Genomic DNA, 27,999 nt, shown 5'->3' on the forward strand with positions numbered 1-27,999 from the left:
GTTTTTAGGACACTGTAATTGAATAGCCTACTGAATATAAAATTCATTTTATGAACTTCTTTTTTTTTTTTTAAGAAATATTTACATACACTTTTGAAATATATATTTAAAAATCTCATGTACCCCCTTGAGTGCCTTCACCTACCCCCAGGAGTACACATACCCCCATTTGAGAAGCACTGAATGAAACCAAGTATGAAAAACAAAGAGAGTAAATTCAGAAAAATGTTTGGCTGGATTTTAGCACCAACATAATAAAATCAGATCGGATATTTCACTCAGAATGTGAAAATGCTTATAACGTATTATTCTAAACAGGAAGATTGTGAGACAGGAGAAGAATAAGAGTGAGAAGGTGGCAGGAGGTTGAAAGAATTGCTTGAAAGGGTTTAATGCGCTAATACAGTACTTATAGTTGACAGATGCTGGGTAGAGCATTAAATCTGTGTAGCATGTTTGTGATTTTCTTTTGGTCACCAGGGACTAATGCTATAATCTATACTCTCCTATTTACTTCAATTCAACATGTTGATGGCTTGTTGCTTTTACCAAACAAAACATATATATGGCATTGTGTGTGTGTTACATTAATATAAACAATAAATCAAATAAAGTACAGCAGCTTGAAGTAACAGGTGCTTATCCATGTGTGTATGTAAGCATTGTTTGCATTGGATGCTATCACTACATTATAATACTCAATTAGCTTCAGCGTACATTAGTAAAAAGAAATGCCAATTGAGTCTTGTGAAAATATGGTTTTGAATTAATAAATATAAATAGCAGTACAGCATTTAATCATTTGATGCACACTGGAGTTGGTCTCCAGTCAAATCACATGGAACACGATCATTCATACAATCATTCATTCAGGGAGAGACAGCGAGAAATTTGGATTATTGCAGGGGGAGAAAAAAATGTGTCTGCAATTCATCTGACATACTTCTTTAAAGAGTGCACATTTTAAATCAATTGTCTAAACATGTTTTTTGTTTTTTAATCCGCATACGCATATACTGTATATTGCCATGAAAGGAAATAATGCTGTGTCTTGTGTTTGTGGAAACACACTGTGGTGAATTAAACATGAGATGCACAGGATACTAGCAGGCAAATTAAAATATGATGCATCGAGCGGTAGGGTTGAAAGGGAGGCAGGGATGAGGGAAGGAGGAGCAACCACAGTAAGAGATGTGCCTCAGATTATCAACCAGTGTCAGATGCTCTACAAACGGATAAAGAGGACGAAAGGAAAGAGCAGACATATTTGTGCATGCAAGTTGGGCAGAAAAGATGACAGACGTGAAGAACATGTCAACCATGGAGGTACCAGAGGGAAAGTTACAGAAGAAGGTCAGTTGATGTACAGCTTGGTTGTGACCTGCATCCTGCTATATTCATCTTTTTTTTTTTATCTCAGTCTGTATTCTTCTGTATTTCTCATTTGAGCCCTAACTATAATTGTGTATTGCATTGTCTATAGGGTTCCATCAAAAAGAAGATTGAGTCTCTGAGGCGTTGGAGTTCAGCTAGCTTAAAGAGGCCTCCAAAGCCAAAGGCCAAAACCTTAAGCCTGTCCTCCCCTGTGGGAGACCGCGATGACCTTTGGCTGCAAGAGGGAGACAGGAGGAAGCTGCGGCCCATTGTGGACTCTGTCTTTGGACAGGTAGGATTCTTAACTGGGCAATATATCGTTGTCAATTGTAATATTTCAGAAGAGATATTAAGGAACCTGGGGTGAAAATAAACATACAATGTATCTCAGTAATGCAGACTACACTCTAAAAAGAGAATTGTTGAACCAATTTAGGATTATTAATTGAATTGTTGACCAACGTAAAAAAAAAAAAGTCACTTCAATTGGTAACACACGATCATTAAACTTTATATATTCACCTGAATAAAGTTACTCCAAAGTGACTCCAATCCAAAGTATTACGTTTAATGAACTCATAATTAATTCAACTTAGTCCTTGTGAGGTATAAGCACTTAAGAAAAAAGACTAACTTAATTCAAATGTGTGTTACCAATTGAAGTGATTTTTTTTTTTTTGTTGTTGGTCAACAATTCAATTTGTAATCCTAAATTGGTTCAACAATTCTCTTTATTGAGTATAGTACTGCATGAAGTTTGTCAGCATGGCTTTCATATACAGGAAATGGTGAGTTTTTGGACACGCATAACAGCGGTGAATCTAACTTATTATTTTATTTTACTTTGTTGAACAGCAAAAAGATTAATTCACAACCGACAAAAGAAAAGTGAAGCTGTGCAAAAATAATACAGATTTTGTCAAGACAGATCTTACAGTAAATTGATGCCGCATCTCTTGAAGTTCCAACACTTTCCTTACTGAAATCCCTTCATAATTGTATTTAGAAATCTTATGACTACAAAATGATGGGGGAAATGTGTATTACTGCATGATATAAATACATCAATATCAATAAATAAATATCAAGTAAGTGTCAATATACAAAATATATGCATCCACTTTCTATTCCATTCGGGTTGTGGTTCAGCTGGAGCCTCTCCCAGTTGACTTGGGCCCAGAGGCGGGTACAACCTGACTTGTCACTAGCCAATTGCAGCAAGAGTTATATATTTTTACGCATGAGTTTTTTGTTTTGAATTTAAATATTTTCCGATTAGGAGCTAGATGCCAAGATCTATTGTTTATCCTTCATGGTAGTGTAATTTAATGTTAACTTGCATACAATTATTTCCTTGCTATGAGTATTAGCACTTAGCAGTTTATTCTTTTTTCAGTATTAATCCATAACGTAGCTAATTTACCATTAATGGGATACTTGACTCATTGAGCCATTTTCAACAGTAAGAAGATAATATTTTGTCTATAATTAATGTGGTAACTTCATTATTTTTCATGAACAAATAATACCTTAAAAAACTAATTTTGTCGACTGAAGATGACATCACCTGTGCTGAAGAAGAAGGTAACAACCAATCGTGGCTCAGTTTGCTGACCAACACAGAAAAAAGATGAGCCCTGATTGGTCGTTACCTGTTTCCTCAGCCCAGGTGATGTCATTCAGTCGACAGTAAGTGGTAAATGTGTTTCTAAAGGTATTAATTGTGCATGAAAAATAATGAAGTTATCAAATTAATTCTGGACAAAATAATAACTTTTTACTGCTGAAAATGGCTCAAAGTAAAGTATCCCTTTAATCGCTAGTTGTGCTATTTATATGTAGTTTCCAGCTGGACCAATGTTCAAATGCATGACTTTACCACTTATTTTTTTTATTTAGTGCTTTAGGTTTTAAGTTAGCTTCAAGGGTTGACATAGCTTTCTCTGTCCTCGCCCACTTGCTCGGTGTGTCACACATTTCATTACCAGAGATGGGCACAAGTCCCAAAGGCCAAGTCAAGTCTCAAGTCTTTGACCCACAACACACATGCTCTCAGAGCGGTGCAGGGGCATAAGAGTGAATTACCAAACGCACCCCGTGTTAACGGTCAAAAACTTTCACTTGCAATTGAGGAAACATTATCTTTTTACTTTAAAATGAAATACCTTAACTAAAATTCCAAGTCACATTGTGGTCAAGGAAGAATCCTGTTGGAACATTCCTTTGTTTTTTTGTTTGTTTGTTTGTGTGTTTGTTTGTTTCACACAAGACATAAATACACTGCACAACGGATATATACATTTGAGTTTTAAATTGTGAAAAAGGACGCCCCAAAAAGCTATAAGCTTATTTATCGGGCATCCAAGACACCAACACCCTGGGCGTGATTTATTTGACATGGCCAAGTGCAGCTCATTAGATAAAGACTGTCACAATTACTATCAAGTCAAAGCAAAATAACAATTGCTTCTAGTGTGGTCATCAAAATGCAAATATAAGCGGCAGTTTCCATTTCAGACAGATGAAGTAGTAATGAATAAACTTCCTATAGTTAGAAGCGGTGAAAGTGGTTAGAAATTTTTGCCGAAACTCCCTGACATATAAAGGTCACTGTGCAGCCACACAATAAAACACAACAGGTTTTACACATGCATTAGGTTACTGTATTACACTGACTGGAACATGTTTGCAACAATGCCTACATGAGAAACTGATATTCATTCAAAATGTTATTTTTTCAACGATGTGCAAAATAAGAGTTAATAAAAACAGCAGTAACCCCAAACTCCATCTCCTAATAATATTTTCCCTCATTCCCTCACATCTAAATGCAAAAACACACAGACATTATGGCTAGCAGCAGCATCTGTACTTGTATGGTCCTGCTGTCCCTTCTAGCAGGGTGGCTCCCCCTCCCTCTGCTGTGAGTCTGGGACTGTAGCTTAATTTCTTTCATCAACCCTGGGTGTTGTTCTACAAACTTTATTTGCATCAGCATCTTAATCAGCCTCTTCAACTCTCTCTTTAAACATCTGGGCCCAGTTGTTAAAAACTCACTTATATCTTTAACCACAGGTTAAGTAGATTTAACCGACCGGTAACTTTAACGGCACTGTTATCCTGTTGTTCAAAACTCTGTTAACTTTAACCGGCTGTTAACTTGCTGTAAAAGTTAACACACCTAAGGACCGCCGCTAACTTATTAACAGTGTGGATGATGCCTGTCAGCGTAAGAAAAAAAGTCTATCGAGGGCTTGACTTTGACATTGGTGATTATTCTGATGAAGAGTTACGTACATAACAGTTACCAGCAGTAATACAATGCCAAGTCTCATGCTGAGTGAAAAGAGAAAGAATGAACATTTGCTTTTTAAGATGAGTTCTAAAAATGGACAGGGAGGGGGCTTGCCCAATATTTAATGGGAGGTGATTCCAAAGAGAAGTTACCTGTGATGTTTCTGGTTTGCTTTCATGTCAACAATAATCAAACAGACAACAATCATGTGAATAGTGGATAATTATTTAATTTAAATTAATTTAAGGGGTCGTTTGGATAGTATCCATTTCTTTCGCCGACCCAGATTTACAAACCCAATTCCCCAAAAGTTGGGACACAATACAAATTGTAAATAAAAACTGAATCCAATTATGTGGAAGCGTCACATTTTTATGTTTTATTCAGAATAGAACACAGAGAACAGGTCAAACGTTTAAACTGAGAAAATTTATATTTTTAAGGAAAAACTATGTTGAATTTAAATTCCATGGTGTCAACAAATCTAAAAAAAAAGTTAGGACAAGGCCATTTTCACCACTGTGAGGCATCCCCTCTTCTTCTTACAACAGTCTGCAAACGTCTGGGCATCGAGGAGACAAGTTTCTCAAGTTTAGAAATAGGAATGCTGTCCCATTCTTGTCTTACACGCGTCTCTCTAACTGTTCAACTGTCTTGGGCTTTGTTTGTTGCACCTTCCCCTTTATGATGCGCCAAATGTCCTCTAGAAGTGAAAGAAGTACCCGGATCCTTTTCCTACGCAGCCATGATGTTGTAATTGGTGCTGCATGTGGTCTGGCATTATGGTGTTGAGAAATGCAAGATCTTCTCTGAAAGTGATGATGCCTGGATGGGAGCATATGTTGTTCTCCAATCTGAATATACCTTTCTGCATTGACGATTCCTTTCCAGATGTGGAAGCTGCCCATGCCACACGCACTCATGCAACCCTATACCATCACAGATGCAGGCTTATAAGCTGAGTGCTGATAACAACGTGGGTTGTCCTTGTCCTCTTTAGTCAGTATGAAATAGCGCCCCAGTTTTCCTCAAAGAACTTCTAATCGTGATTCATCTGACCACAAAAAAGGTTTCCACTTTGCCACACTCCATTTTCAATAACCCCTAGCCCAGAGAAACGCCTGCGCTTCTTGGTCTGCTTTAGAAATGGCTTCTTCTTTGTACTATAGAGTTTCATCTGGCAACGGCGGCTGGCACGGTGGATTGTGTTTACCCACAATGTTTTCTGCAAGTATTGCCGAGCCCTTTCTGTGATTTCCCTTTCAGTAAGCATTCCTGTTTGCGGTGCAGTGCCGTTTAAGGGCCCGAAGATCATGGGCATCCAGTATGATTTTTTGGCCTTGACCCTTACGCACACAGATTGTTCCAGATTCTCTGAATCTTTGGATGATGTTATGCACTGTAGATGATGATTACTTCAACCTTTTTGCAATTTTTCGCTGGTAAACACCTTTCTGATATTTCTCCACTATCTTTCTGCGCAACATTGGAGGAATTGGTGATTCTCTACCCATCTTCGCTTCTGAGAGACACTACCACTCCGAGAAGTTATTTTTATACTCCACTCAAGTTGCCAATGGACCTCATTACTGGTAACTGGTCTTCCAGCTGTTTATTTTTACTGCAATTAACTTTTCCAGCATCTTATTGCTACCTGTTCCAACTTTTTTGAGATTTGTTGGCACCATGAAATTTACAATCAACATATTTTTCCCTTAAAATGATACATTTTCTCAATTTAAACTTTTGACCTGTCATCTAAGTTCTATTCTGAACAAAATATTGAAATTTGGCACTTCCACATAATTGCATTCAGTTTTTATTTACAATTTGTATAGTGTCCCAACTTTTTGGGAATTGGGTTTGTAAACAAAAAGAGAAATTGTGGGATACATCTGTGCTAACCAGTGACATAAATGGCACGGTTAACTTTGATGGTGCCGTTAACAAACAACTGTAAACAAATGTTGTACATTACCCCTCTCTTTTGTTGTTGTCGTTTTTTGTTTTTTTAGAAAACACAGGTGCCTTTGAACCAATCAGAGCTCAGTTTACTATCCATGCTGATCACGTGTCAGTCTGTCAGCCAATGGAGCGTGGTGGTTTGCGGCGCCGGTGGACAGAACTCCATGCTACAGTATGAATAAATAAAATAATAAATATTGGTGGAAATGGATTAGCTACGCAAGCACACTGGAATGATTCAGAAGCACTTTATTAGACTTGTTAACACGTGTGTTGTAAATCTTTTTTTTTATGAGCGAGAGAGCTCAGTATTGTTCATTTGGTAATCTTACCGATTCAACATGTCATCATCATTGCTCTCGCTTTTTTTTTCTTTTTTTGCATGTTCGTGTGTGTGCGTGTGAGTGTGTGCTCATTAATTCACCTAAAACCTATTAAAAAATTCCACACCGTTCACCTAAACCAAATACTTCAGAATCCACCTAGAGACCTGAAGTCAGGAGACCCGAGGAAGGATCAAAGAAAAGAAAGAAAAGTGAAATCCAGCACCGACCAGACATCACCTACAACCCACCGGGTTAGCAACCAGAATCTTTCACCACCCCCAGAAACATCTAAATTCCAACAAATTAGGGAGACCTCAAGAGACCAAAGGAAAGACTGAGGAAAGGAATGAAGAATAGATGAAGCAGAGTGAGATCCACAGACATCAGCCTCCACCGATTCAACGATCAGAGGAAGAAGCACATTGTGATTGAATTTCGGTAGATGCTGGTGTGGTGGTTCTGGCATGCTTGAAAACCTCCACCAAAGAGGGGAGCCGTCGACAGAGCAGGACAGGACAGGACAGAGCAAGCACAACCCCCAGGGCCAACCAGGCCGCGGCAGCGCCAAGGCACAAACCCCGGGCCCTGTAGGAGCCACCGGCCGGAGAGCAAACCCAGGAGCCCGGAGCGCCCCTTACCTCAACATGACCCACGCCCCAAGCCCAAAGCAGCACAACGGGGCATGGCAGGCCCACCAGGCACCCCACCGGCCCACAGCCCCCGCTCCCCTCACGCCCTTCCCGCCCCCAACCATACCCGCCACCAAACCACAACCCAGACACCCCCCCACCCAGCCATCCTATAACCACCCCGACCCCCAAACTCCGGGGACCCCCCCCGGACCCAGGCATCGGTGCCGGAGAGGGGCGGGACAGCAGAGCAGCGAGGGCACCCGCGCCAACCCCACCTCCAGCCGCGTGGTGGGACGAAACGCTGGTGGCGGAAGAGGAGATGGAAGCACAGGGAGACTGGCGGCACCCCTGAACCCCAGGCCTTGCGGGGAAAGATCCCGGTCGTCACGCCAGCGTACCTAGTCAAAGCTAACCCTGTTACTGAGTTCGCCAGCTCTCCGACTGGCAAACCCTACCCCTACACCGTGGCTGTGACCCCACCCAGTGTATATACAAGTGTGTGTGTGCAGTGCATTAAAATTGGGAGCAGGTGAGATGGAGCAGAGGGAAATGATATCCCCCCGTTCTGAACCACCTGCTTCCCAGACGTGTCGGTGAGTGTATGTGGTGCATTAAAAAAATAGGAGGGGCGTGGTGGCGCGGCGATGGCTCCTCACCCCGACACACCCGCCCCTCCTAGTTGTGGGGTGCATTGTAGTTGTAGGGCAAAGACGGTGTAGGGCAAAGACGGTGTAGGGCAAGAGGCGCACCCGCCCCTAGCACCACCACCACCCCATCCCCCAACCCCCCAACGGGACTCCGGCGGGTAGATGGACTTGTGTTGTAAATCTGATGTTAGTAGATGCATGTGTGGAAGCCCGGCAGGTTATTTAACATGCTTTTTTGACAGTTGCCTAGCCGTCGGGACCAAGGCACCATTCCGGATCGAATATTTTACCGATACATAGTACCGGACTGTTCCGGCACACTTTCACCACTGATAGTTAGGGCTTATGATGGAGCTGGTTTGACTCATGAACAGATTACGATTTTATGTATTCATCCTTTAGAAAATTGTATTCAATGTGCCATGCTTTGGGACAGCAGCAGTTACTACAAAGGGAAACAGTATCACTCCAAGAAACTGCATAAATATCACTTATATAGGCTGTAAGGTTTTGATATATAAAATAATAGGTACTGTTACTCATTAAAAATACATAAAATACATACAAAATGATTACTTTCAGAAAAGGGGGCTTTAAGGCCAAATTTCTCCTACTTTCTTAAAACAGCTATTACAGTAAATATTGTGTCTTTTAAGCAAAAATCTCACAACAACTTCATTTCAGATGCTTTCTTTGAAATTTGGGTCCAGACGGTAATCAGTACTCAGCCAGTAGAAAGAAAGAAATACTGGTTTGTGATTATTTTTGCAATGTCCACCAATACATTGTTACAATTTACATTGTTAAAATAAGTTATCTATGTTCTCAGCAACAAATGTAGCAGATGATGAAGGTGGTGGGGGCTCTAGGATGAGTACCAGAGGCTGATTGATGTCATTTAAAAAGAAAGGCAGAAGCGATTGATTGGGATTTGACAGGGATTAAAGTCGAGCTGCAATGAGTGAGAAGACAAGACAGCCAGATGCACATCATTCCCACCACTCTTTTTTCTCACAAAGTGAGACTGAAGGAACTTCAGGCATGAAGCACAGTCTGGACACACAGATTTGACAGAAATGACTCAGTGTGTCAATTTGGCCATCCATCAATCCAATTTATTGCGCTTATTTGTCTGGACCAATCTATTCCATCTGACTTCGGGCAAGAGGCGGGGGACATTGTGGACTGGTTGCCACGTCGGTCATAACACTAAAGAAAGTCATTCACAAAAGTGTTCATAAGTATTTCCAATTTAGTATCGGTTAACCTAACATGCTTGTTTTTGGGTTGTGGGAGGCAGCCATAGTAAAGCAAAGAAAGCCCAAACAAACACGGGGAAGACATGAAACCATAAACTCTGACTGGGAGGTAGAGGTCCTAACCAAATATGACACTATTTTATTAATTTGCATTCACACGCATTGAGGGTCCGGGACTGCATCTATGGTTCCCGCACCCAAGCCATGCGAGTGAATCACTACATCACCAGTGATACATAATATACATTATATAATACCCTATCATCTATCTGAGTTAAATATGAAACCTATTTTGCCATTATAATTTAAAATCTTTACAGAGCTGACAAGTGATCTGTAGTTCACAAAATATGATATACTGTAAATGAATTTTGATGATGAGAACTCTATTCTAACATCATGTCCAGCTTGATCCGTCTTATGGAAGTAGGTTAGCATCTGCGCCTTCACCAAAGTGGCATTTATTACAGCAACAGTTGTGTCCTCTACCATGGGACAAAGATCAAGAACACACAGTTCTAGCCTGCGGTATTTGTGATGTATATGTATTATCCCATTGATGTGGAAAATAGTTCATCCAGTTGATGTCTCGGACTGCTGAGAAAATGTAGAACACACTTTATGGTCACATGCCAACTCAAAAGTAAATTGTGGGCAGGTGGCAAAGCTGTCATCCTCTTTTCACCAACGGGTGAGTGTGTGAAAAGAAGAGCAGGGACAATTCTGCAAAACTTTGGCGGACAATTTTGCAAATCTGCAAAAAGCAGAGATGCAATTCTGATTCATCTGAATTCCCGACTTTTAGATATGTCAATCTTGTTGTTTGCTGTCCCAGCACTGGATTTTTTGACCCAGCTTCTGTGCTTCCGGCTGTCGAGGGAACACTTATAAACTTATTTGGAACTTTGTCATTGACATTTCTTTAAACCACAGACTGTTTTAAATAATATTTGTGTTGTTCAGGAGGTAGACAGGATTGTCCAGTAACCATAGGGTCAGCTGTTTGATTCTCGCTCTATCCAAGTCATGTGTCGGCGTGTCCTTGGGCAAGACACTTCATAGACATTGCCTCCAGTGTCACTCACACTGATGTATGGCAGGTGTGAATGTTTGGTGTAGTTTTTCAGTACTTTGTACATTCCTTAGTATTTATTTTTAAGACTATTTTTTACTTTTATCTGTTTCATTCATGATTATCTGTACTTTTTACGCGATTCAATTTAAAAACAAGGTTGTTACTTTTGTTTTAAAATACTGTACATGAAAACGATTAAAACACTTGACCTGGAAAGAAAACCAGCCATCAATGTCTACTGGCTCCGCCAATCATATGAAGGGTAACACACGGTCCCGTACATCCCAGCTTGTGATTGGCTATGCGACGGATGGCGTGCAATTGCATTGATTATAACAACCCGTAAATGGGCAATGCGCACCATTACAGAGGATAATTTGAATTTAATTTAAAAAAAGAAAAAAGCTGCAGACTGCCAGTGAACAATATGAGACAAGGTTCAATCATGTCAGCAAGGAGTGGACCAGCAACATGAGTGATTAATACTCAACACTATCGATTCGACGCAGGGCAGGTCAGAGAGTCAATTGGCCGATGTCTGCCCATTTTTGCTCCATTGGCTAATATCTTTCAAATTGACGTAGGAGGAAACATTCGGTATTACTTCTACTCGTCAAGTGTATTTCAGAGCCTGTACTTTTTTACTTTTACTTGAGTAATTGTTTGACTGAGTACTTTTATTTTTACCAAAGTTGTTTTTTTTACTCAAGTAATTGTACTTTTACTCAAGTAGAGAATGTCAGTACTTTTCCCATCTCTGGTGGTGGTCAGAGGGGCCGTAGACGCACACTGGCAGCCATGCCCCAGGGGCAGCTGTGACTACATATGCGGTTTACCGCCACAAGAGTGTTGAAGTGCAAGTACAATATATATATATATATATATATATATTCTTTCGACATTTAATGTTATGAGGTTGTCTTCAACATGTTTTGATCCACTACACACTCTCATCCTCCTCCTTTTTTATAAGCATTTAATCACTTGCATAATTTTAAATGAAAAAAAATGACCCCAGTAGTTTGACATGAACAAATATTAAGAATGTCATACGCAAACATTTTTTAAATGTTTTTCTTTTACTTTTTTTTTCATGAGAGCTCAGTTTTGTTCATTCGGTAATTTTACCGATTTGACATATCATCATCATTGCTCTCTCTTTTTATTATTTTTTATTTTTTTTGTATGTGGGTGAGTATGTTTATGTGCGTGTGTGCGTGTGAGTGTGGGGACCGCAGCACTGCTCTATACTGCGGTCTGCCCCAACCGATGGCACCCCACCCCGACACAAACCAGCCCCCCCCACCCCCACACACACACACACACAGTTGTGTGGTGCATTCAAATTGGAGGGGAGTTGTAGGGCGAAGACGGTGCACCCCCCCCCCCCCCCCCAAAAGTGTGTTATGTGCCCTATATGTCTATAAAAGTGTATTGTGCAAAACTAGTGCAGTGAGTTAAGAGGAGCAGGAGGCGCACCCGCCCACCAAACCCCCATCCACCCCACCGGGACCTTAAAGTAAATGTTTTACTTTAATGCATGTAGTTATGTTTACTGCTGAATCACAACCTGTGCTACCTTTCACGTAACCATTCACTGTCAAGCTAAAGCATCATCTGCGGTCAAAATGAATATTTGTTGTCAATAAATGTTTGTGGATCTGAAAAACACATGTGAAAATGACAAATTTATTTGTATGAATATTTTTGAGACAAATGTTTTGAGACGCATGATGTTTTAATAGTGAATTGATGGGGGAAAGATTTGTTTGGAAGGTGTAACTCACATCATGGTTGTAGGCTAGCGGGCTAGCTAGGAAGAAGCTACAGCGCGTAGCATGCCACTGGACTATCAGCTCAAACTTTCGCTCCGAGTAAGTTCCAGTGAATACCGGTCACCATTTCCTCCTCCCGTCCGTGAAGCTTTTTCAAACTGCCCGCGAGTGGAGGACACCACTAGTCAGTTCGTTCGTTCCCTCCTCCCCGTCGCGGGCATGCATGCGCTCTCTCTCTCTCTGTCTCTCTCTGTCTCTCTCTCGCACTCTTTTGCGATCTCTCCCATCGTAGAAATTGTAATCCCTCGAAGTAATCCCCATTTTTAATAAATGTACTTGTAATCTGATTTCATGTTTTTTCCTGTAACTGTAATGGAATACTTTTACATTTTTTTTGTTATCTGATTACGTAATGGCGGTACATGTATTGGGAGCAATTGATTTACAAAAAAGAACAATTGAAATGTTAAACCTACACCTGTTATTTCATATTAAATGTAATGGTTTAGATTGAACAACTAAATCAGGTTGAAACAATTGGATAATCCAAATTGCTCAAGAGGTTCACAAACTTTTGAGCAGCATTGTATATATTCACTCTCACACATACACACACACGGACGCTACTGCACTACTTAATATAAATCATTGTGTGAAAATGTACAATGCGGGTAAACCCACTCCCGGCCTGAGGCTTGTTAATCTGATGGTTGACCAGCTGGATCAGTGAGCTAAGGCACATAGTATTATATAACTGAGACATTGTGGATTCAAGTTGTGTTGTTTGTCATCTCATCAGTCTCCTTGTACAGTACAAATTATATTTACATTGTGGCGTCCAATTTCAAGGTCAAGAAAAGGTCAATCAGCGTGGTTTGAGGAATCATACTCGTGTGTCAAAAACTGATTGGGTGTGGAACAAATGAAAGGGCTTTAACCTTTCAGCATCTTGCTGTCTTGTGCTGCATCTCTCTGTGTATGCCCTCTACCGTTGGCTATTCTTTATTGCAGTTTGAGTGCAGCTTTTGATTCTCAACAGCTCTGCTGCACTCTCGTGGCGACTTTTTGATAATGCAACATGTCGAAAGCTCTTCTCTCCACAACGACTCTTGGCTCTCAGTAATCCCCAGTGGCTGCTTGTTGGTGCGCTGCCCGAGAATCTGCATGCACTTGCCCTATGAATGGCAGTGGACCATTTCACTAGTACCATACCACCACCGTATAAAAAATATTACTACTTCTGCAACTGTGTTTTTCCCCTCTCCCAACTTCCCAAAAATATATTTATATTTTCTAAAAACATTATATCATAAACATTACAAGTATTGGGGTAATCTACCATCCATATGACATAATCAATTTTAATCAAAGGACGGATGGTTTTTAATGTTTTAATTGTCATAGTGGACACCAGGATAATATGGCTGTAAAGAAACTTACCAAGCTTATATGCAACATTTTTAACATGAACATCATGCAAATCACTTAACTTGCGATTTTGATTGGTTAGTTAAGATCCAATCATGAACCAGAAGTGTTGACATCATCCAAATTATGCGGGGGTTGTTTTGTTTAGACACGCAGATATGTCCACTGCAACCATCTATGGGTCTGAAGGAAATAAGTAGCAGAACAGTTTTGAGATGCTTTATGCAGCTATATTATAGTCAGAATTCAATAATGTGACAATACTACATATACTACATACATTTTCCTGAAAGGATTGCTTACAGTGTTGTGGTTCGCTCGCCCGACTTCTATGCAGCCAGCATGGATTCAGTTCCTATTCTTTTATGTGCCCTCTGATTGGTGGCCAGTGAAGTGTGGTGGGGTCTGATTTTGTCCTGAACAGGATGTTGGTGTGGACTAGATAATAGATGAATGCACATTATATTCGATGTTGTGCGTCATGACTGATAGAAGTATTACTATAGTTTTTTGTCACTGTTCCAGCAACTTCCATATGTTTTGGACATACCGTACTTTAAAACACCTAATGGTATACACATGCATAATATGGCTTGTTTTTAAACAACTTGTTGCAAAATTATAAATGTCTTACAATTTCATGTTGCTTGCTTGTAACGGGAATTCAATTCAAGCCTTAACTCATGTCCGACATAACCCTTTCCTCTAATCTGAAATGCCAGGGATTAAACAGACAGCCAACTCCTCATCCGTAATTCTGCCCATACACCTCCCCCTTCCATGTGCTCTCATGCACATACGGAGTTGTGCCAGGCTAGTGGTCATTTTGAGGCCATAAACGTGATGTTCGAGAGGCAGAGAGAGGAAAGTAGGTGGGATGGATTAGATTAAGTTGGTCCAAATTCAAAATATCACTCGCAGTGGGCTGGGGTGACAGATAGATAGACAAAATGTGTTTGTGTGTGTGAGTGAGTGAGTGAGTGGAAGAGAGAGAGAGAGAAAGAGAGAGAGAGAGAGAAAGAAAGAGAGAGAGAGAGAGAGAGAGAGAGAGAGAGAGAGAGAGAGAGAGAGAGAGAGAGAGAGAGAGAGAGAGAGAGAGAGAGAGAGAGAGAGAGAGAAAATGTTCATGTCATGCAATCAGAGATTGTGGGATATGACCAGGCTCTCCAATACTGACCTCTCACTCTTCTCCAACTGTTCATATTTTATCCTTCTTGTCTTAGAACTGAATTTCACCAGCTTTTAACTTATTAGAGTTTTATATCGCACGCAGCACCATGTGGATATATTGGCTCTATCTGGACCAGCAGAAACTTGGATTGTAGCTTGTTCGCACAAGAGGAAAGTTTGCGTGCGAGTTTTGAGAGGCATGCGCAGGATGTAGCTCACTGTTGGATTTCGGACTTGAATGTGACTGTTGAGGACGAGCAGAAGTGGGCAAACAAGGGGAAAAGAGAGGGTGGTGATGGGAAATATCAACAAGACATCTAGAAAAAATAGTACAAAGAGTAAGGTAAGGATGTTGGGATGGAATGGTCCTCTAGTATGTACTTTACACATTTTATACAAATGTCAAATTCTAGTGAACATTCTATATTAGATGCTACAAATTGCAATTCATATTTTAAATGTATACAGTCGAAATGAATCTGTTCCACTGGTGCCATTGATCATTTTAATTGGATCCCCTCTTCTAAGGCGGTGTCTCCTGTAGAGCGAAGTGGGTCCCCACTGGCTACAGCCATGCTCGGGGGCCTGAGAGAAGCAGGTGAGATGGACACGGAAGAAGAGGAGGAAAGAGGGAGCGAGCCGGAGTTTGATGAGCCGCTCTGCGCTTTGGTTAAGAACTGCAACATGTTGCACAACATTGTTGGGCCTGCGTGTGTCTTCCTCAAACAGGGCTTCGCACAGAGCCAGCTCGTATGTATGACTTGCACACACTCAACAGAAAATACTCTGGAGACATGAAGATGATCTAGTGCAGATTTATGTCATGCAATTATGTGGAGATCAATAAGAGGCTAGCGGCGCTAATTGACAAAAGGCATTAAGATTATGGCTGATTTACTGAGTTATGGTCCACTGGTACATAAGATAACCTTGAATGAAGAGGAGACGATTTACGGCTGGCCTTAAATACAATATCTTGGCAATATCTTACCATGTGTATTATGTTACCCTGTTGCACATTGTTTATGTAGCAGGTTCAAACATACTGTTTCAGGCAACTTCCAAACAGTGAGACTAATTGCTCCAACGGCTCACCAGACCATGCAAAGGACAGACCAGAGCATGCATTTGAACTGCTAATCTCTAAACTGTGTGGCAGATGTGCTAACCCCTCCACCAACGTGCCGCTGATCTCATCAAGGGGCATGTTGCCATCAGCATTAATAATAATAATAACAATAATAAATAATATTTACATGTTATGCCCCCCAGGCCCCCAAGCCCCCAATAATAATAATAATAATAATAATAATAATAATAATAATAATAATAATAATAATAATAATAATAATTAAATCATTTACCCCCCTCACACACACACACGCACACACACAAATGCTGATAAACCTTCAATAAACTATAAAATATGAGCAAATATTGAAACAAAAATCTGTGATTATTTGAATCTGGGTTGCTAAACTGCAAATTTGCAGGGTCCGACTGTAGTTAATATCACCAATCACCACTAGGAAGACATGTCTTAGTTGTGTGTACACCAGGTCTTCCACTGCAGTCTGGCTACATTAAAAGGTCAAAAAAATTTTTTTTTGCAGATTTGGAATGTTATGCAGAACAAACACCCCAATAATAATAACATTTAGAGTAAGCTGAGTTATTTTTGTGAAAAAATGTAAAGGGATAGTAATGTGAAAAATAATTTTTGGGAGCTTTTAGCCATTTTAAAATACTAATTCCCTCCATTGGCCCCTCTATGAGAAATTCTAGGCCATTCTGCTCTCCAAGCACCAGCCCCTCCCAACCCAAGTGCTCACTCTATGACATCATCAGGTGCGGACCCACACCCGCACCGCCTATGCAGACAAAACACACACACACTTTCTCTGAAAACTCCATACTCGCAGGATAGTAATAAAAGTAGCCTTTATCAGTAAACGTTCTGTCCAAATGAATTCAAAGCAATCAATTATCATTCTCATTTGCGATGCCAAAGTGCAATGACAATTTGCCGTCTTAAAATTCCAGGGTGGCTGACACTTGTGTAAACTACAAGTAAAATTTCTGCACTTTTGTAGCTAACTGAGTGAAGGGTGTAGTAGTTAGTGAGCACACCATGTAAGCAGAAGGTCCCAGGTTAACGTCCCACTCAGTGTTTCTTTTTTTTTCTCCCCCTCCCCTCCTCCTCCATTACGATTTCTTGCGGCAAAGGAGCTGTTTTATTTCAAATGTTTATTGAAAAATTGCACATCCATCCAATTTCCATATTTAAAGAAGACACAGTTGTACTGCAAGGGCTGGGCGGTCTTGCATGGCCACTCAGAGGAGCGCTCGAACACAATTCTCCAGCCGGCTTAGGGTGAGAAAGTGTACTTCTAAGAGCAGTTTTACCACACAATACTTTTTACTTTTACTTGAGTAGATTTGTGAAGAAGTAACGCCACTCTTACTCCGATATATTGGGCTACATTAGAGTCGTTACCCGCCGCCCCATTCATACATTAGATTTACCGTATTTTTACGTAAGCGCACCGCTTGACTGTGTGGGCGCATTTCCGCGGACACTAGTAATGTGACATTCACGAACGAATCAAGTCTTTTTGAATGGCTCTTCTTTAACCCCAACACACACACAGACACACACTTCTGTGTAACACACTTTCAAACATCCTTATTCCGGTTAAATAAATATACTTAAAGTCACATTTAAAATCATCCCCAAAGGCTCATGCATTAAATTACCAAAGACTAAAATAAAGGACATTTTCACTATAATTATAGTTAGTTTTAAAAAGTTTTTATTTTATTTCGTTAACAAAATTGTTGCTTGAATTTTTGTTTATTTTTTTTCGTAATCTTGTCTGCTACACCCCTAGTAATCATATTGCACGTTTATGCACCAGGCTGCATGGCGAACCAGTGGTTTTGTTGTTGTTGTTGCTGCTGGAGAACACATGCACCTCACAAGTCGAAGGTTTGGGGTTCCAATCATTTTGCAGGTTCTCCACTACATTTTATGCACAAAAGCCCTTTGCACTGGGAAGAAGAAAAAAATCAAATCACAGTATGTGTGAAACCTCATCACGCCCTTTGTTGTTGAAGAGTAGATCTTTCATACATTTGCCCTTAAAATATATTAAGATACTTTGATACATGTGTAGATTAGTTCAGTGGAAGATTAGACATTACCTTGGCATTAACTCATTCACTGCCATTGACGGCTATAGACGTCAAAAATTCATTTGAACTATTTCTATTAGTTTCAAATTTTTTTCCACTTTTGTTAACAAGATTATGAAAACATAGAAAAAATGTATAGTACGTTTAGAACAGATATAAAATTTGTGATTAATCGCGAGTTAACTATTGAAGTCATGCGATTAATTACAATTAAAAAATTTGTCTGACGCCCCTAATTTTTTAATAATATTTTCTTTTTTGTTTGATTACTTAATTATTTAAACTCAAGATTAATCACAAATTTTATATCTGTTGTATATGTACAATAATTTTTTTTCTAGGTTTTCATACTCTTGTTAACAAAAGTGGAAAAAAAAAAGTGAAACTAATAGCAATAGTTCAAATGCATTTTTGACGTCTATAGCCATCAATGGCAGTGAATGAGTTAATATACAGTATGTTGGTTCGACTTAAAAATGGCATTTTGATCTTGTATCTGGTAAGGAAGTGCCCAGTCCAGTCCTATGTGGCACTCTTGGAGCACTAGCAAAAAACTTGTAGTCCCTTTAAGTTGCCCATCCCTGCTCCATGTTGTGAATGTTTGTTTGAATGTTTGTTTTGTATATGTGTTTGGCCGCCGACACACCCAGGGTGAAACCCGCCTCTCAAGTCAACTACGATAAGCTCCAACATGTCACGCCGCAGTAAGCGGGCCTTGTGTCGCTCTTCGTCCATCCATTTCTGGTTTTATTTTGAAAGAACTAACCATCACTCACTCCAGGTCACTTGCCCTTCCTCCTGCCATGCTCAGTCCCGGTTCCAGTAAAAATAAATAAATAGACTGCATCAGCCACTTCGCAGTGCTAAAGTGTCACACGCCGTGCATGGAAGCGTTCCCGCAGCCCTTGAGCCGCAGCCCTTGAGCATTCAAGCTTTTTTGTGAGACGTACATAATAATATGACACTTGTATATCATTTTATTCTAGTCTTTACTTATTCTGTTACCTTCTGCTGCATTTTTCTTTCACCCAATCTCTGTCTCTCTCAAACCAGTCCAGGCAGGAGAATTTGTGACCTTTCAGACAGAAGTGCTCAACAGATTAATTACAATATATCACTTATTTGCATACTACAAATGTATCCAATCATGCCCTTATTAACCTTGCGCGAAGCCGTGTAGGAACAGAGAAGAGTTTTCCCCTGACCACGCCCATGAATTTGAAAGACCCCTGACAGAGCAATTCCTCTATGGACTATATGCCACGGAGGAGGCGGGACTTCCGACCCATCAACTTTGTTTCCGTTTCCGGTTTGCGACGTGTGGGCCGCGTCCCAGTACTTGCGCGTCCGCCTTTGTGCCCCTCTGTTGCGCGTTCCCGTCGACGGGTGCGAGGCTGCGAGCGTGTAGTGTCTGTCTCAGTGTCCGAAGCATTTCAGATAGCCGAGACGCCCTCCCACCGATGAGCGGAAGCATGCGGTTGGGGGGCGCAGGGGTGGGGGTGCGATTGTTGGAACGCGGTCAGCAGTGGCCGGAAACATTTTTCAATAAATACAGACTTGTATGTTTTATCAGAAGTCAGTCTTATATAAAGTTACCTGAAAGAAATAGAAAAAATATTCAAACAGAAATTAACTTTGGTAGAAATAAAATCACCTAGTCCAATACGACAAGAGTAGAAGTCTAAACGGCTGCTGGTCATTCAAATGAGGGGAAGCTCTTATTTATTTATTTATTTTTAACGCATCAGACAGATCATCCAATCATCACGCAGTAGTCAAACGTCTGGGCCGGCCCACCGTTCCATAAAGCCCCATAGACTTTGAGCGTCTGATGGGCGGGAAAAAGCCCAGCATTTATCCAATGACTGCCCGTTTTGCGCAGTGGAACAACTCACTCTAGGAAGCAGCCTTCGACTGTGTAAATTAAGGGATAAATGAGAAGGAAGTCGTGTCAGTTATTTGTGATAAGTAGCTGATTTGGAACAAAAGACTAAGTTATTCAAGTGCAAATGAATTGTACACACAGCAGTGCATAATTCATTATTCATTATTCTTTTTCTTTTTTTCAGGGGGAGGGTATTCTGGGGAAGCTGAGCATCCCTTGCAGTCTTAGAGCAATCGCCACTGGTCTTAAAAGTATCTGACATTTGCAGTACTTAAATATTTTAAGTAATTTTCTGATATTAAACATAGTTAATGGAAGGAAAAGTATATTTTTTGTTGTTTTCATTTTCATTTTCTTTTTATTTTAGTGTACTTACCGGTAAGTGGTGCAGGGGCGGAAAACAATCTTGTTCGGGACTGGCAGGACAATTTCTGATTTTATTTGGGAGTAACAAATAACGAACATGTTTCTGGGGAAATGTATGAGAGTAACAATATACATTTTATTTAGTAAATGTAGTAGGAAAAAAAGGTAAAAGTTGCCCTGAAATAGAATAAATTCATTAAAGATAAAGGAAAATTCAAAGTATTTACAGTGTATTCTATTACATGGCAATACTGCCACACATTCAGAAATAGGATATGTATAGTAAGGTCTTTCCATAATGACCTCATTTAATTTATGCTTAGTTTAGATTAGAATAACCTTGATTTGTAGTGTAACAGAAAAACTGGTCATGCAAGAACAAAAATCAATCAAACAAACCACAATATGTCATCTTTATGTAAAAATTCATATTTATTACATTTCAATCAAGATCCATACATGTGAATGTGTGTCGAGTGTGCAGGTGAATTAATATCTGTTTAATGAAACCACATCTGCCAAAATTGGTTTGGGATGGAAAATGAAAAACCGATAAGCTTTCGTGATTTGTAATACAATTTGGGGCTGTAATCTCCTTGTGTTGTCCCCTCAGCAACCTCTAATCCGACGCAGTATTATTCCTGCTGATGATTCCACAACCTCGCAAAACATATCGTGAACAGATGTATCCTTGTTTCACCTCAACACTGTTTCACAAACTTTTATGCATACCCTTTGAGGAGGCAGGGAAATCTTTTGGGCTTCAATAATGGGGAGTGATGTTTTTGGCTCCTTTAGGATAGCTGATGATGTCAAAATGAGCGCTGCAAAATAGGTTAAAAAAACAACAACAAAAACAGCATCAGGCCTTCTACAATAAAATAATTTAATGCTAATGCACCATTAAATTAACAAAATAATGATACAAATGAAGCTTGAGCTGCAATAGGTATGAAGAACAAAAATCATTATGTGGCCATTATCTTCCCCTGACCTCAAACCTATTGAGAATCCATGGTGCATCCTTAATAGAAAGAGTTATGACGTCGGATGGTCGTATACCTCCAAACATCAAGTCAAGACGTAAATGTTAAATAGATATCAAAAAGGGGGGGCCATGTTTAATGTAAAGATCTTTCTTTTTTTTGTCAAACTAGAACGTCTGAGTGATTTTTTTTTTTAATGATCACTGGGTAATGACAGATTTTTTGCAGATAAATGTCATATTTTGAATAATTTGGGACACTATTTCAATAATTTAGCAAAAAATTACTGTTGGGACGACAGTGATTTTGTTAATTAAAATTGTTATTATAGAAGCAAATAAAATTGTTTTACAAATGTACTTTACACTCGCCTAATCTCCTTCATAGACTCCAGTGACCACATTCATCTCTTGAGCTGAATTTAAAGGGAATGAGAGGGGCTGATTCTATTGGCTGGGAAGCAAGTCAGCTGTGTTCACTCCCACAATGGCGTAAATGCGCATTTTGACCTGTGTACGTCTACAAAAGCACCAAAAGAAAGAAAATTCCACTTTGTGCTCGACACGAAAATAAGGCCCTTGATTGTGAAACTGTGTGAATTATATATATATTTTTGTATTTTATTATTTTTTTATTTTTTTGTTTCCTACTTATCTTCTCAGTTGTTCGTTTCTAGTTGTTGCAAGTTCACTCAGCACATACAGTTCAATTTATGTGTGTCGGAATGGAGCCTTTTTGTGGCTAAACGAACCACAACACTTTTTTCTGACATTAGGCATAAAAGATTGCTAAGCTTTGCTAAGTGAGTTTGCTGTCAGTATCGTCCATGTAGTGTGTACATAATCTAACTGCTTTTCTGCTGTCTTGGTTTTTCTCTTCTTTTCATGCACTATTTGAACTCAATCTACACCCGGCAGGACCGAGACCTGCGGCCTGAAGAAATGGAAGGTAGGACAACTCTTTTATTAAATGATTGCATCTCTTCCCTTACCCTGTCATTCATTTCAATGTAATCAATTAATTGGGAACCGGAGAGCTGCTCTAACTTTGCCCCCACCTTGACACGTCCCATTTCTGTTTTGAACTGTATCAATAAGTGGTTTAATGATATGTGGCTTTCACGTAAAGATGCATAACAGAGAGTACTGCAGTAGATTTATAATAAACATTATTATAGAAAATAAAAATGTGTAAAAGATGAAGAGGAGGCATTTCCCCCGTGATTGTTTTCAGATTGTGAATGCTAAACAGATGTACGGTCCATGTCAACACAAGTCTTGATTGTAAAGATATAAAAATGCAATTGCAGTTTCATGTTATTGGTGCAGTGGTAATTGGGTTTCCAAAGTGATTTTCATCCTGAATCTGTGAATGCTTTAGAAAGCTAAAACAAAAAACAAACATATTTAAATGTATATATAAATTATTCCAACAGAGCTGCGTGAGGCATTCCAAGAGTTTGACAAGGACAAGGACGGTTTTATCAGCTGTAAGGACCTTGGCGAGTGCATGAGGACTATGGGATACATGCCAACAGAAATGGAACTGATCGAGCTCAGCCAGCAGATCTGTAAGTCCAGAAAAACTGCTCATTAAAAAAGTGGAAAAAAATTCAGAAAGCAGGAAAAAGATTTTTAATCCCACAACAGGAATTCTGCTTCGGATAAAAATATATCATGTCCAATATGTTAGTGGTGAGTTCATAATGAAGTGCATGTTTTGTTTCTCCCCAAAATTATTTTATTATCAATTGAAAAATGATTAAAAGCTATTTTTAAATAATATAACACAATCGACCAAAAAGTTGCACATTTATTTGGAATGTATAATTTGATCGGCCTTTGTTGACATTTTTTTTTAACAAGCTGCATAATTTTTTTTTTGTATTGGGTTTATATACTGTATCTAACACAAATCAAAAATTAATTAAGCAAATGTGAGCCTCGACCAAATTGTCAAGGTGACAACTTAATAATAGAAAACAGGAAGAACAGTTACTTGTTAACGCAATGCACAGGTGAAAGGTTGAAGCAGCTTGATTCACTGTATTTTGCCATTGTTTTGTATTACAGTAATATATTGTTGTGTGTGTTTTTTAATACATGTAAATATTGCAGAAAATATGAACTATTATCATAGTGATTATTCCATCTTCATTCCATCTGTGTAGGGTCCAACTGGACACCTTTATTTAAGTTCTATAATACCAAAGCAAGTTATAAATAACAAATAATTGTTTTAACAACATGATTAAGTAAACAGTTGAGCTGGCATCTATGGTCCTTAAAATTTACAAAGTATTTGCTTTCTTAATGTACTCTTGGTGGAGTAAGTAGTTTGTAATAGCTCAACAGTATTATACTGTATGGACTGTAGTTTCTTTTACGCTTCCTGTTTGTTGGCCTCCAGGTGGCGGCAGAGTAGACTTTGAAGACTTTGTGGAGCTGATGGGTCCAAAAATGCTGGCTGAGACTGCAGACATGATTGGAGTTAAGGAGCTGAGGGATGCCTTTAAAGAGGTAAGCATTACAGATGCGACTTTCATAAGTCATTATTTCTCCATTAAATATTAATAATAATATTAATAATAATAACAATAATAATAATAATAATAATAATAATAATTATGATAATGATAATCATGATAATAATGATAATAATAATAATAATAATAATAATGATAGTGATAATGATAATGATAATAATGATAATAATAATAATAATAATAATAATAATAATAATAATAATAATAATAATAATAATAATAATAATAATAATAATAATATGTGGGATCCTTTCCTGCGATTTTCCTTCCCAGTTTGACTCAGATGGGGATGGTCAGATCAGCCTTGGGGAGCTGAGAGAGGCCATGAAGAAGTTGATGGGAGAGCAACTCAACCACCGTGAGATCGATGAGATCCTGCGTGACGTTGATCTCAACGGGGACGGAGAGGTTGATTTTGAGGGTGAGTTTGTGCATATATTTTATGTATGTTAGATACACCTGCAAAAATATATATATTTTATCCTTTTTAAGAAATTAATGTTCAGTTTTAGCAGGCATACTTATTTTTAATGTATTAACTGAAAAAATAATTTCTGTACAAAAGTCTTTGGAACTATGCTATGCTATTTTGAATACAACAGCACCATACAGTGACAGTATTCATTTACGCTACTTGTCACTTTTTATAATGTTATTTTCTTCTTTTGCTTGTGTTTAGAATGTTGCCCTGTTGTATTCTAAACATGAGACAAATGATTAGGGCCGTAACAGCATTGTTAACACATTTGTTTATTATTATTATATATTGTGTTGTGTGCGCTGAAAATCTCGACATAGAACACTGTACACATAACGATCTGTTCCTCCATTGATTTCCAAACAAGTCTTGCAAGGCAGAAATTTCCCGTCATCACACTTGATCTAACAAAAAGAAGAACTTTCACTACAAGATATGATGCACTGATGTTGCCTGAGTGTTTATGAAGGGATCGCAGGCGGAAGTGAACTTGTGAACACAAAACGGACTTAGCAACTACATATTTTGCCTCTGTTGTTTAAGCCACTCGACCACGTGCCCTTTAACTCATTCAAACACAAAAACATATACATAGGTTTTTCAATACTTTGTCCTGCACTCCCAAAAACTTAGTTATATGTTTTCTTTCAAGTTTTTTTTATTTTTATGCAATAGCATACAGAGGCTTTGAGTTACAGTTTCTGACATGAAGAGGTCTCTTAAAGCAATGTTAGTTATTACAGAAAACGACCAGCAGGTGGCAGCAGAGTATAAGAGATCAACAAGGGCCATTGCAACAAGCTCTTTTTCCCAGTGTTTTCAAAAGGTTTAAGAAATAATGATGAAACTTAGCTATATTCTAATACTAATTGCTGAACAGAAACAGATACAAATGTGCTTTAAAAAAATACTTTTACTGATGAAAGAAGAGACTCTAATATTTATTTTGGTAGGTTCCATGTTTTTATAGCAATTGAACACAATACTTTGTGGACCTTGCAAAATCAGTCAAAATTCAGTAAAACAGCCGGGAGCGAAGGTGATTGCTTCAGTGAAAAGTGAATGCGTTAACACGGAAGCCTTTGCACATACAAACAAAGGTGGGTAGAGTAGCCCAAAATTGTACTCTAGTAAGAGTAGCATTACTTCAAAAATAATAATACTCAAGTAAAAGTAAAAAGTAGTCATGAAAAAAATCACTCAAGTACAAGTAGAACATTTTTCACTGAAAAGAATATTCAAGTACTGAGTAACTGCTTGAACATGAAGTCTGATTTATTTATTTATTTAAAAAAAACTGTGCTGTGTTTTAATTTCTGCCACGGTGCTAAAGCAGACATGCACAATTAGCAGTGACCTCTTTTTTATTTTTATTTTGTGCTTGTTTCAGAACTTAACGACCCACTTAAAGTTAACTGTTTGATTGACGCTAATATGCAAAGATGACGCTCCCTCCCAAAGCGAACTGTGGCGCTGGGGGAAGGGGTGAGTTTTCGGGGGTTGAACGGGTCTCTATAAAGACTCGGTTCCCATCTTCACATTGAAGAGCCGTTCAAAAGACTTGATTCGTTCGAACGTCAAATCACTAGTGTCCGCGGAAATGCTCCCACACAGTCAGTCAAGCAGAGCGCTTACGTGAAAATACGGCAAATATAATACATGAATGGGGCGGCGGTTAACGACTCTAGTGTAGCCCAATATAGCGCAGTAAGACTAGCGTGACTTCTTCACACATCTACTCAAGTAAAAGTAAAAAGTATTGTGTGGTAAAACTACTCTTAGAAGTACTTATTTTTTTTTAGTTACTCAAGTAAATCTAACGGCGTAAATGTAGCTCATCACTACCCACGCCTACAGACATACAAACAAACAAATGTGACCACTCGGGAAGGGTCTCTTAAAAGTACAAATAAAACAAGCGCACACAGAATACCCGGATGTTGTTCTTGTCAGCTAGCTTAAACCAAGGATGCGTAAGTTGGATACGAGTGAAGACATGACAAGGAAAACATCCAAGATGCATTTTATGCTGCTATCACCAAAACAAATCACAGTTGGGGGAAGTTAACAATTACGCAGCCCTTCCAGTTTACATTACAAAGTGACTCACGTTCTCGCGTAGGTTTTCTGGAAATTGTTCTTCATGTTGGGTAATGACCATTGATGCAACATTTAGGGAAGTGTTGGGTCTTCTTGTTTTTTTGTGAGATCACATGTGATATGCAAGATTTCTGCCCCAGAAGATGTGTTTCAATTAGAAATACTTTGAAATTAATACGTCTTTGACAATATAAATCAAAACTGAGTAGGTCTGTCCTATTGTATTTTAAAAGGCAGCAATAAAAAATAAGAGCTCTATATTGAATGTGCAGGTGTACCTAATATTATGGCTAGTATCTGTACATTATACATGTCTCACTCCGTCAGATTAAAATGGAATGAAAGTTGGTCTCACCCTTGATATGAACATTTTCTTTTCTCAGAGTTTGTGCGAATGATGTCTCGCTGACTGGACCGACTTTGCTGCAATGAATGGGGACTACACACTGTTAATGTTCTTGTCATTGTAATTCTTCTTATACATTCATGTTTGTGTCCATCCTTTCATTCGCTAACAAGTATAAGAGAACCCTTTGCATGTATTACTGTTTTGTGACAATTTCATGTGACCGTGGAGACATATTATGATGATATGAAACAGATGGGCAGTTGAACAGGGAGAGGCTTGACTAGGCTCAAACACTTCAGGTCAAACATTCAAAATAGAGTGAAACATAAAATGGTTTAAAAAACACAAGAAAACAAATACATATTTTTTCATCAAACATTTTTTTGTTTTTTTCATCAAACAAACATGCTGCCCTCATTTCAGTTAGTTACACTTTGCTATGCAACTTTCAAATATATGATTTATTTATTTATTTTTTTACTTTATTTTTTGAAAATGAACCAAATTAGTTTGTAGTGGGCCTGTATGCTGTATTGTCTAAAAATAAGTCTAATCAAAGACATTGGAAATTATCGGTGACACAATTTAGATTTATAACGCCAAGTATATATGATAACAAGTGTTTAAAAACCAAATACTGTACTACCCAGTTAAAATCTGTTTCTCATTGTTGGTCAACAATGTTATAATTTAATAATGGAATTAAAAGCATTATATAACCAAATACTACTTAGGGTTTGTGAGATTAAATGTATTAACAGTATGTGAAACAAACTTGGTATGAAGTAAAACGAACCAAAAACAGTCTTAGAAAGTCAATGATTTACTATGAGAATCACTTTCACTCAAAATGTAATTAAAATAAAAACAGATTCTTAATAAATTATGAGATGATGTACTTGATGAAAAAGTAATTAAAAAAAACGCCAAACCTACTGACTACTTGCATAACCCAAAATCCTACTTGTTCAAATAATAGAATGGGGTTATAGTGACAAGTCACTGTTAGATGGTATTGTATCAAGTAATAATTTTTCACTGTTTCAAGAAACAAATGCTCTATTTTTACAGTTTAATATCGTAGTAATATGTACATTTGAAAAACTAATATAAATAAAGCACTTTTGTCCAACTGATTCATATTGGATG

The 27,999-nt window shown here is 38.7% G+C and overlaps 1 protein-coding gene across 3 annotated transcripts; it reads left to right on the forward strand.

Moving 5' to 3' along the window:
- Window positions 1–1,185: 1,185 nt before the first annotated feature.
- On the forward strand, window positions 1,186–27,986 carry cabp2a (calcium binding protein 2a). 3 transcript variants are annotated; one of them, XM_077571283.1, is made up of 7 exons: window positions 1,186–1,353; window positions 1,484–1,666; window positions 22,296–22,326; window positions 22,814–22,948; window positions 23,788–23,897; window positions 24,197–24,344; window positions 26,885–27,986. In XM_077571283.1, exons 1-7 carry the CDS (start codon window positions 1,294–1,296, stop codon window positions 26,908–26,910), a joined length of 693 nt encoding a protein of 230 aa, XP_077427409.1. In that variant the 5' UTR covers window positions 1,186–1,293; the 3' UTR covers window positions 26,911–27,986. The 3 variants fall into 3 exon arrangements, with proteins under 3 accessions (XP_077427409.1, XP_077427410.1, XP_077427408.1); XM_077571284.1 differs by lacking the exons at window positions 1,186–1,353; window positions 1,484–1,666 and adding exons at window positions 14,869–15,289; window positions 15,475–15,700; XM_077571282.1 differs by lacking the exons at window positions 1,186–1,353; window positions 1,484–1,666 and adding exons at window positions 14,869–15,289; window positions 15,475–15,696.
- The last annotated feature ends 13 nt before the right edge of the window (window positions 27,987–27,999 follow it).

This window comes from Vanacampus margaritifer, chromosome 7 (assembly GCF_051991255.1).
Source record: "Vanacampus margaritifer isolate UIUO_Vmar chromosome 7, RoL_Vmar_1.0, whole genome shotgun sequence".
Classification (NCBI taxonomy): domain Eukaryota; kingdom Metazoa; phylum Chordata; class Actinopteri; order Syngnathiformes; family Syngnathidae; genus Vanacampus; species Vanacampus margaritifer.

What these genes read in the sequence shown, in the direction of transcription:
- cabp2a (XM_077571282.1), top strand. Translation starts at nt 15,242, where the DNA reads ATGGGAAATATCAACAAGACATCTAGAAAAAATAGTACAAAGAGTAAG. An exon ending in GCTTCGCACAGAGCCAGCTC is followed by an intron (nt 15,697 to 22,295) that starts GTATGTATGACT and finishes TACACCCGGCAG; the next exon opens with GACCGAGACCTGCGGCCTGA. An exon ending in CGAGCTCAGCCAGCAGATCT is followed by an intron (nt 22,949 to 23,787) that starts GTAAGTCCAGAA and finishes GTTGGCCTCCAG; the next exon opens with GTGGCGGCAGAGTAGACTTT.